Genomic DNA, 12,121 nt, shown 5'->3' on the forward strand with positions numbered 1-12,121 from the left:
TGGCGGCCATATTGGATTTCTGATCGACCCGAAAAATAACAACACTTTGTCAGGACCATGAGGCGATCATTCCTACCAACTTTCAGTTCAATCGGCCCAGCAGAACTTGACTTTAAGTTTGAAATGTAAAATGTTAACGGACGACGGACGACGGACGACGGACGACGGACGACGACGGACGAAAACGGATAGCAATAGGTCACTTGAGCTAAAGCTCAGGTGACCTAAAAATACATCGCTTCATGTTGATGTAAGACCATTTATAGTTTGGTATTTATCCTCATCGTTTTTCTCATTATTCTTCTCCTATTTAAACTGGCATCAATATGGGTTACTAAACACTCTCAATAGGCCGACATTGTCAGTGAAGAGTTACAACCTAAAGGATCAAATAGCTGAACAATACCAAACTATTGTATCAACATGATTGTTATACGCAGCCCGTCCTACTACCCAATACCAAACAAAGAACTGCCATTTAATGCTGCAATCTTCTCTTCAAATTGAAACAGGAAGACAATGATTGCTGGCTGTGCCATACCCCCTACTGCGAAGTGAGAGGAAGGCTGCTCTACCTATATCTCTGGTACACTACAGGTGTGCTACCTGTACAACAGATCGTTAGCAGGTGTGGTTCAGTGTTACAGCTTTTATATACATATATCCACTGATAAATAACAACTGTGGACGGTCAACAGTAAGTGTAAACCAATCATTTGTATCAGTGTCAAATATCAACAAACACACCTGCATTTTACAGGTGTAATTCGAGTTAAATGTTTGCTGTACAGACGAAAGTTTACAACACTTCAACATTACACCTGGACCATTCCTAATTAGTGCTAACAAGGTATCAAACGGTTCACTGAATACTGTGATGGCTGAAGGTGGTTTGATATACTTTGTTCTGTACCATGGCGCGATGGCTGAGGGTGGTTTGATATATTTGTTCTGTACCATGGTGCGATGGCTGGGGGTGGTTTGATATACTTTGTTCTGTACCATGGCGCGATGGCTGAGGGTGGTTTGATATATTTTGTTCTGTACCATGGTGTGATGGCTGAGGGTGGTTTGATATACTTTGTTCTGTACCATGGTGCGATGGCTGAGGGTGGTTTGCTATACTTTGTTCTGTACCATGATGCGATGGCTGAGGGTGGTTTGATATACTTTGTTCTGTACCATGGAGTGATGGCTGAGGGTGGTTTGATATACTTTGTTCTGAACCATGGTGTGATGGCTGAGGGTGGTTTGATATTCTTTGTTCTGTACCATGGTGCGATGGCTGAGGGTGATTTGATATACTTTGTTCTGTACCATGGTGCAATGGCTGAAGGTGGTTTGATATACTTTGTTCTGTACCATGGTGTGATGGCTGAAGGTGGTTTGATATACTTTGTTCTGTTCCATGGTGCGATGGCTGAGGGTGGTTTGATATACTTTGTTCTGTCCCATTGTGCGATGGCTGAGGGTGGTTTGATATACTTTGTTCTGTACCATTGTGCGATGGCTGAGGGTGGTTTGATATACTTTGTTCTGTCCCATTGTGCGATGGCTGAGGGTGGTTTGATATACTTTGTTCTGTCCCATTGTGCGATGGCTGAGGGTGGTTTGATATACTTTGTTCTGTACCATTGTGCGATGGCTGAGGGTGGTTTGATATACTTTGTTCTGTACCATGGTGCGATGGCTGAGGGAGGTTTGATATATTTGTTCTGTACCATGGTGCGATGGCTGAGGGTGGTTTGACCTACTTTGTTCTGTACCATGGTGTGATGGCTGAAGGTGGTTTGATATACTTTGTTCTGTACCATGGTGCAATGGCTGAAGGTGGATTGACATACTTTGTTCTGTACCATGGTGCGATGGCTGAGGGGGGTTTGATATACTTTGTTCTGTACCATGGTGCGATGGCTGAGGGTGGTTTGATATACTTTGTTCTGTACCATGGTGCAATGGCTGAAGGTGGTTTGACATACTTTGTTCTGTACCATGGTGCGATGGCTGAGGGTGGTTTGACATACTTTGTTCTGTACCATGGTACACTTTTGTGTGGTACACAATTGTACCACAAATTCATTTGTGTACCATATATCGATGTAACACTTTTGTATGACAATTTTACTGTTTGTTTCTGTCCGATTTAACAGCCGACAGTGGCTTTAATACACTATAAACTGGCACTGGCCTATTGACCATACCAGCGTTGCATTCCAAAATTTATCGTAGTAATATGGTGTGAAAGAGACCCTTACATTTAGCATTACAGCACCCATTCACACAGTGAATAAGTGAAAACACTTCATTTATGTACCACACAAAAGTAAAGCATGGTATATATATATTGTTAAAAATTAATGAACCTTGAGGAAAATTTTGATCTAAATTTCATATTGCTGTGTATAAATTAAATGACAGTACCTCTTTGGAAATAGTGATTATATTCGTGAAATGGCTTTAACCAAGATGTCAACCAGCTGGCAGCAATTTAGAATTATTGTGGAATGAAATAAAACAAAACGTACACGTCTTGCTCTAAAAAAGCGACATTAGTTTTTGTTTAGCATTTTACTTAATGACTGTATAACTAAAGCAATATATGTAGCATCTATTAACAATAGTACAAGCGTCAACTTTGATGTCCTGATTTACTACACACTATATATTCTATACTTCGATGTCCTGATTTACGACACACTATATATTCTATACTTTGATGTCCTAATTTACGACACACTATATATTCTATACTTCAATGTCCTGATCGATTTACTACACACTATATATTCTATACTTCAATGTACTGATTTACGACACACTATATATTCTATACTTCAATGTCCTGATTTACTACACACTATTTATTCTATACTTCGATGTCCTGATTTACTACACACTATATATTCTATACTTCGATTTGACCATGGTATGGTTTTATCTAGCATCATGGTTATAACATAATAAACAATATCAAATTGATACTCTTAACATTTATAGTTAGTTTCAGTATGCTATATAGCATGTTTATTTTTGAAAACAGTAATAGATAACCACAGCCAAAGAAAGGAATTTTCAAGAACAAATAAAGTCACTACTACTCAAATAAAAGCAAACAATCACATGTCATATATTCTGTTTTCAGTTAAAACATCATCAAATTATGAATTAGCAGCCAAAGGAATAGATTTTAAAAGTAGACATACATGTACTTTCCTTGCCCTGTTGACCCTGGCTGGTTGGCACTTTCAAGTCCAAACATTCAATATTTAATGCATTTTCAGACAGTTTTTTAATTATTTTCCTTATGATCAAATACACTGTAATTTCAAAATGATCAAATACACTGTAATTTCAAATTCATCTATAAAATGTCATTTAACACGTTTCACTGAAAAAGTACAAATTTATTTTGGTCTCAACTATAAACTCTTTGAAAGAAAATGGAAGCACATCGCATACGGTTGGGTAACTCAACATGTGCCATTGGGGATATGCAGGTAACAGCAACAACCATTGAAGACGTTCTGAATGATTTACTGTTTCAAAAACATAAACAATATTTCTGGACTTTTCATTTGAAGACGTCAAATCATGAGCATCAAGTGATAGCATTAACATAAATATAGGCTACTAGGCCATAGCACTTCAAAATATTGTTTTAAACGCGATGCCGAAAAAAATATTGCGTTTAAAACAATATTCACTGTAAGTTGTAACCCCACGTGGAGTTCGCATATCAGGATGGGTTTTTTCAACGTCAATGAACCATCCAATATTAATTTGACCCCAAAGTCCATCGATTTTACACCAATTAAAGTGTATACAGTCGTCTATAGCTGACAAGAATTGCCTTGACAACTTAGACAACTTCAATGGCTTGCAGTTGTAGAGTACACGCTGAACTGTGTCACGCTGAACTATGTCACACACTGAACTGTGTCACACTGAACTGCGTCGGCCCTGATCACAGTTCACAGTTGGTGTCGGCCACAGTACTCAAATAAGTGGACAGACTGTTTTTCTGGGACTAATTTGCAAATTGTCTTCTTTATTTTAACCTACCACCAACTAAAAAACGAGAATAGCCAATGGCTTCTTTTGCTACTGACAGCGTGATCCTTAAGGTCCAAGAAATACAAAGCTACGACTTGACCTAAAAGCGAGCACATGGACCCAGCGAAAACATAAACATTACATTCATCCGCAGCAAGCAGTCAAGCTTCGAAAATAGAGGCCTTTATTTTGAACTCAAGTTACATCGATTGTCAAAACGAATGGCTATTTTGACGTATAGAATTTTGACGTATAGAAGTTGTTACTAACGTCAAAAAGCATTTTTAAAGTAGGAACATATTTCGCAAACGGTTCTTCATGAATATTCGAAAAGTTTACAGACGACTGGCAAAGCAGATTGCAATAGGTTACTTAGCCCAGGCGAGCTAAAATCAAATGAAATCATTATTCCATGGTTTACTAGTATTTTCAGCTTCTGAATTTTGATGATATCTATAGGGTTAAATATATATTGTGTCAAATTTGTAGACGACAATTTCAGTTAAACACACAATAAGTCATTAAAAATGCATGTACATCATACATGATTTTGTGGTGTTCAATACTGTAATGGTTCAGTTCACGTTCAAATTGTCTTAACAATCCCTTGTCTCACTGCACTGAGTTTTTTCAAATATGCAGAAACTCCCCTAATTTTAACTTGGATATAACATTAGGCCAGTTGGGCCAGTTCACTTCCATTCAGGCACTGACCAGCTGCAGCTACCTCAGTGGGTTACAGTGACAGTATAATAATCTGAGGACCAGCTAGCTCAGTGGGTTATAGTGACAGTATAATAAATCTGAGGACCAGCTAAATCAGTGGGTTATAGTGAGAGTATAATAATCTGAGGACCAGTATTTGAATCCTGGTCTAGGCCTGCACATTTTGTTTCACTCACAACCCTGTTGATAAAATTTTGGTTAATTCATCTTTCTTATTTCTCTTAAAGTCCCACAAGGTATGTTTTTCTTTTTAGAAATGATTTATCAAAGCTATCGTCAAGCCATGGTACAGACATCCGTAAGAGATTTGGTGACAGTTGTTCAGTATATATCTACCACAGCCATTATAGTTTTGCCATCGTTATTTTGTTTTTCTTGAACAGCTATATCAACATGTAGCTAAATTTTATAATTTGGAAGACCATTTTCCCCATGACGCTTTTTTTTTTTTTTTCAAATTGCCTGTTTCATTTTCTATGCAGCTTGATTAAAATAAAACCGGATCCTAATACCGGTCAGTTTAATTTTGCTAAGGGTCAAGAGGTGTTTCCAAACTTACCTGTCTTCCGACTGACTGGAGAAAAATGGTTATTTATTTCCATGGTGGAATCATGTGGACCAATAGGATCTGGAAAATATATAATTTAAAACAACATCATTAGTCATTGGATATAAGAAGATTGGCAAAACCTGGAACATTATACAATTGAAATTAACTTAAAATTCATCCGTTCCAATACAACAAAAGGATAAAAAATATGGATGAGAAGCCTTCAGTTGATCAGTAAATCTTTGATGAAATAACGTGAAAAGAATATAGATGTCTAACTCTTATCAAGTGTTTTAGCCTTGTGGAGATGAAATTAGAAATACAAATACATGGGGGAGCAGAAATGATTGATCTACAGAGGAACAGACATCCAGACATCCAGACAGACATCCAGACATCCAGACAGACATCCAGACATCCAGACAGACATCCAGACATCCAAACAGGACAGACAATGCCTAACTGAAGATGGATGTATCTAAAATATTGCTAAAAGGCTCAATAATTATCAATCTTTCCAGATAGAAATATATATTTAATTCAAAGAAATGAGGTAGTTAGGTAGGTCTAATTTACATACTGCTCTCATCCATTTAGGAGTTATACCATGTTTAGTTTCAATGACTTGGCTTATGTACTCTTTACAACTTTCCACAATAAACAGTTATTCTGAAAGAAATTTCTCAAATGCAGTAAACATGTTAATAACAATTTGGAACTGAATAGATGGGCTACTATAACAAAATTTGTTTTGAAATTTAATCTTTCCTCAATAGAAAATATAACTTCATAGTACACTATGTCTATGGCATTCACACTGATATCCATTAAAGCTTATTACAAATTGTTTAAATCTTATTTATCAAACTAAATCAATACATCATTATTATAGCTGTCACTTTATCACCTTAAATATGTAAATTTAATTCCTGTGTTTCAATTTCTGTGTTTTAAGTCCGATACATATTCAATATAATGATTTCTGCTCAAACTGTCAGTCCTTTACTTGATTAAACAATAGATTACATCCTAGACAGGAATCACCTCTCATCAATCACAAAAACAATTCTCAACCTAATTTCATGTAATTCATTGAATAATTAAAATAATTATTGACACAAATCTAACTGGTTGAATGAATTATGACAAAGAGCTATGGCGGGTTGCTATGCCTATTTCCCCAAATATATGACCCGCTAGCGCGCGCGTCCAACCGTGCACAGTTATGACGCGTACTCTGGTATTTCTATACAGGTAGCTCTATCGGAATCTCGTGTCTAAGAATAGATTATTGTAAACAGAGGAATGTAAGGTCATGGCTATTAATATATGCATTTCAAGATAAAGACCTACCAAAATGCTTATTTTGCGTTATGCTGTATAAAACACAAGATCGTACAATCATTACCAAGTTTGAAAGGATTTAATTCTCATTACTATTGCCTACGTCATGCCGTTATATGTTTTCTTTAAAAGCATGCATCTTGATTTTGTTCTTCCTGTACCTTGGAATGGTAAAATTACATATAGTTTTCGAATAGCATGTCTCACACGTGTATTGCGCTCCTAACTTTGTGCTGCAGTCTTCCTGCATTTAAAACAAATGAGACTGTCCTCGACGATGAATTTCCCTGCATGTTCGGTAATATTTTTGTGATAATAACACTTCCTTTTTTTTGCTTTGCCTTTTTTTTTTATTCTGACGCAACAATCCCGTATATTTTATATTTCGGCATCATTTGTTTGTGTTTAGATAATAATTAAAAATAATAGAGCCAATTAAAGGGTAAAACAACTCATAAATCAAAGCGTAGCTGTACTGTACATGTACATGCGTACAGGGATTTGTTGACATGATTCCATAGAAGATAAATCAATAGGTATGTTATTAAAATATAAATAAAATGTTCCATTGATTTAAAACTATTTTTCACTTTACTAAGGAAAATGATCACTTGCCTAAATATTAAAAATGAAAGAAGAAAAATGTGTATCTGAATGTGGATTCGAACCTACACCGTTCATATTTCTGGTCACACGCTTACTGCGTTACACATTAGGCTACACCGGCCATAGACGAATTTGGAAATACAAACTCCTTTAACCCAAGAAACATCTGTTGCAGTTTTAAAAACTTAAACAACCCTGTTTTTCATTATTTTGAGCACTTTCCCAAAGGAGGACCACTTTTCCGTCATACGATTTGTTTTCACATATTACATCATGGAATCAAAAAGTTTATTCAAAAGTTGGTCCTCGGATGGGAAAGTATTAAAAGTATATTTTTAAGTCTGGGAAACCCCGTCACTTTCATAGATATAGTTAATATGGCTATATTTGCAGTATTATATTAACAATACCGATTATGTCAACAGTTCAAAAATTCATATTCAATTGGTTTTATATCTATTCCATGCATTTTTGCTACTAAAAATTATTTACTCGTCAATATTTTTTTCCGTTTTCAAAAATGCCGACTTAGGGAAATACGGACAGTTTTCCGCCATACCTCTTTGTTGTATATTATTCAAATGTGTCGCCTGTCCCTCTTTGTCAATATAATAAGCATTTGACATATAATAGTACATAAGGAAACGGACCTAAACGAAAAATCTTAACATTGATTTTTTTTAAAGTCCAGAAATTTCAGGTTTTTATCCGAAAAAGTGCAGAAATCCATGAAATGTTTTTAGAGTAGTAGGCTCTTCTACCCATGATACATGTATGATTGAGGTTTGGTTGGTGTAGCTCTTATACTTTGTCAAAAAGAGCCTAATATGCAAGAGCTAAACGCAAAAGCTTAACGTTGAGTTTTTTTCTAAGTCCAGAACTTTGAGTTTTTTACCAAAAAAATGCAGAAATCAATGAAATGTTTTTAGTGCAGTAGGCTCCACTACCCATGCTACATCTATGATCGAGGTTTTGTTGGTGTAGCTTTGTCAGAAACAGAGCTAGACGCAAAACCTTAACATTGTTGACGACGCCGTCGCCGTCACCGTCACCGTCTCCGTCGGAAAAGCAATGCCTATGTGTCTGGACCTACACAACAAGATGATGGGTCTTCAGCAAGACGTCGGTCTAATTTTATCAGTGTGCACTAATATGAAAGAGGTGCTACCTTGAGGTGAACACTTAATAAAATTATACTGTACACATTTTAATCTATTGAATAAAATAGTGTAACCACCTGATAATAGTTTTAGAGCAAGCATTAATATTTTAGATGATATTACACCAAATCACAGAGGTTCAATTTTTGTATTGAAAGCCGCTGGTACATTATATAAATCAATGGAATAGACACGTACATGTATCCCTATGCAATGTGGTATGAAGCATACCTTAGTTCGTATCATAATGACTATATGCATTACGCTATATTATATAATGTTAAAGAGGACGTTAACCGATTGTTTTAGGTATACCAATGTAACAGGAGAGGGAAAATGCACGACCAGACCGGGGTTCCGATCCGGGACCCTCTGAACTCTAGACAGATGCTCTACCAATTGAGCTATCTTGTCGCAGACGATCGACCCAGTCCAGTTACGCTACATTCCTCCCTCCTTTAGTCTTCCATTATAATTATTGAGTACAGTATATATATACCAAATAGATCAATTTGGCTTTTCATGATAATCCTGGGATTGCCTTTTCGAAAAGGGAAAAACAAGAGGCCCAATGGGCCTGCATCGCTCACCTGGAATAAATCTCACACTTGTTACCTTAAAAGTGATCTAAAACAAAGCTTCAGGTTTAATATCAGAATTTATGATTAAAAGTCATTCAAAAGAACCTGTTAAAAAATTTAAAAACATTTCACCCCTTTGACCTTGAAAGTCAAACAAGGTCTTATGTTGAACAGATTTTATAGCCCTTCATCTCAGGATGCAACTTGCAAAATATCACCACCCTATCTTTTTGTTTCTTAAAATTAAGTCATTTAAATATTTATACATGTTTGACCAAATGTGACCTTGAAAGTGGGTCAAGGTCATTCACATCAAAACGCGTGATAGCCCTACATCCAAGCATGCTACTGGCCAAATATGAACATTCTAGGACTCATGGTTATTCAGAAGAAGTCGTTTAAAGATTTAAACAAATTTGACACCTGTGACCTTGAAAATAAGTCAAGGTCATTCGCTTTAACAAACTTGGTAGCCCTTGATCCCAGCATGATACTGACCAGATATCAACATTGTAGGCCTTATGGTTGTAACTTTGAATATAATTCAAGGTCATTCATTTGTATAGACTTGGTAGCCCTTCATCCCTCTAGTTATCAGCCAAATATCATCATCCTGCGACTTTTTGTTATTCAGAAGTCATTTAAAAATTTCAAACATATTTGACTCCTGTCGTGACCTTAAACATAAGTCAAGGTCATTCATTTAAACAAACTTGGTAGCCCTTCATCCTAGTCTGCTACTGACTAAATATCATCACCTTTGACATTTTGATTAATCAGAAGAAGTTGTTTTTAAGATTTTTAAAGACAATTGACCCCTGTGACCTTGAATATGGGTGAAGGTTATTTATTTGAACAAACTCGGTAGGCCTTTATCCCAGCATGTTATAGTCCCCAACCGGTAATTATTTCTATTTGTAACAAACAGTACACTTATATGTCAGGATGTACCTACTGGCAAGAAAGTATCCCAATACATATTTCAACATTAAAGGCATCTTTGTAATGGTAAAATTGTTTTGTTAAAGGTACATATCTAATGTCAAAGCATAGGTCACAGTGAGGTCATAGTGACCTACTTCTTGAATTCAGCCATCCCAAGATATCCTTGTACTCCAAATCTGGTTGGTCCAGGTGAAATAGTACAAAATATATGCCCTGGACAAACTTTTTCAAAAGTTAAGGTCAAAGGTCAAGTCACAGTGACCTAATTCTTGCACTCGGCACTCTGTCATCCCAAGATGTCATTATACATCAAATCTGGTTTCACCTGGTGAAATAGTACACAAGATACAAACACCTCTGAAATACTGTTCATCTCTCTAAACAAACACCTCTGTAATACTGATCATATCTCTAAACAAACACCTCTGTAACAGTGATCATCTCCAATCAAACACCTCTGCAACAGTGATCATCTCCAATCAAGCCCTTCAATGATAGTGATCAAAGTAAGATCAAGCTTTGTAATAAGCTAAACCTCTAACTTAGAGTCAGAGATTATGTGTTGAGCCCCCTGGGCTTATTGCAGGATAAATACGGTAATGAATTAGGTCCTCTCAAGTAGAGCATAAACATAACACAGACCATAGTAATTAAAACTCAAACACATATAGATCACAATAATAAATTCACATTAGATATACATCCTCAACAAAACAGAACCTGTCAATCCCAACTCATTGACAACAATGGTAAGATCAATACAAGCATTACATGTATTGTGGTATATTCTATAACTGGATTGACAAAATATCTTAGACATTAAAGATATGCAAATAGGGTGTACTAGTTAGGGTGATTAAAATTCTATATTTTGGAGGGATTTACTTTATATTAATATATTGTTTAACTGTTTTTTTCAATTTGGGTGATAGAAACATTTCTTTTTGAATGGAATCAAAATTATACCTCAGCAAATGATATTTATGGTAATTATCATCCAGCATTTTACTTCATGCTATCTGTATCATAACAAACAAGAGATCCCAGAGGAATCTTAGCGCCCACCATTGTACCATCTTCATTAGTTCTTTAATTGTCAGTTCAATCTTTTCTCTTCTTTCCTCTAATCTGTTTGATCGAGTCATGTTAACAGTAAATGCACCTTGAGGTAACTTTTGATCCAAACTTAATGCTGATGTGTATGAAAGTTTTCAGCCTTCAAAGTGAGTTTGTCATTTCACATATTTACTAGTACAGTACTTTATGTGAAAGAAATAGAATTGATTATTGCAATATGAGAAAGATCTGTTTAGTTCTTCCTTTAGCCATTTTGTTTTTATGATCAGTCTCAAAATATTACATGCACAACGAGGGATCAAGGGGAACCTACATATCAAATTTGAGAAAGATCCCTCACGTTATTCCTGAGAAATAGTATAAACAAACCTTCAATGTCAAAAATCGAAGATGGCTGTCAGTGGGCCATTTTGTTTAACTGATCAGTTTCAAAAGTAAACATGAACAATAAAGGATAGTGGGGAACCTGCATACAGAATTTGAGAAAGAACCCTCCTGGAAAATAGCACTAACAAACCTTAACTGTCAAAATCAAAGATTTGTTTATTCGATCAGTCTTATAAGAAAATATGCATAACTTCATACCAAGGGGAACCTACATAAAAAAAAAAAAAAAATATCTCTCCAGTATTTCCTGAGTAATAGCCATAACAAACCTTCACTATCAAAATCCAATATGTCTGTCTGTCTGCCATTTTGTTTATCTGATCAGTCTCAAATGTTAATACATTTAAGGACCTAGCCCATACCGAAATAAGTTACAAATAGGTATAACTTTTTCGTACCTTTTCAGTAACTTTTTTGTACTCCTGATAAAAGGTACAAAAAAGTTATAACTTTTCGATACCTTAATTTAAACTTAAACTTTACTAGTGTACCTTTTTGTAACTTTTCTGGACTTTAAAAAATTCTGGTATAACTTTTAGTACCTTTTCTGGACTTAGAAAATAATTGAACTGCTGGAGAAAAACTTTGAATATTTTTGGTATAACTTTTTTGTACCTTTTCTGGACTTAGAAAAAAATTGCAATGCTGGTGAAAAACTTTGAATATTTTTGGTATAACTTTTTGTACCTTTT

General features: G+C 35.6%; 1 protein-coding gene across 4 annotated transcripts in view; it reads right to left on the reverse strand.

The window, feature by feature from the left end:
* LOC110450026 (histone deacetylase 4-like) overlaps positions 1-12,121 on the reverse strand; it is a 230,447-nt gene that overhangs the window by 140,380 nt on the left and 77,946 nt on the right. For all 4 annotated transcript variants that reach the window (XM_021497237.1, XM_021497233.1, XM_021497232.1 and 1 more), the window contains exon 2: positions 5,339-5,407. In XM_021497237.1, coding sequence (XP_021352912.1) covers positions 5,339-5,407 — 69 coding nt within the window. The remainder of the gene's footprint in view (positions 1-5,338; positions 5,408-12,121) is intronic.

The sequence above is a fragment of the Mizuhopecten yessoensis genome, unplaced genomic scaffold (assembly GCF_002113885.1).
Source record: "Mizuhopecten yessoensis strain PY_sf001 unplaced genomic scaffold, ASM211388v2 scaffold4931, whole genome shotgun sequence".
Classification (NCBI taxonomy): Eukaryota; Metazoa; Mollusca; class Bivalvia; order Pectinida; family Pectinidae; genus Mizuhopecten; species Mizuhopecten yessoensis.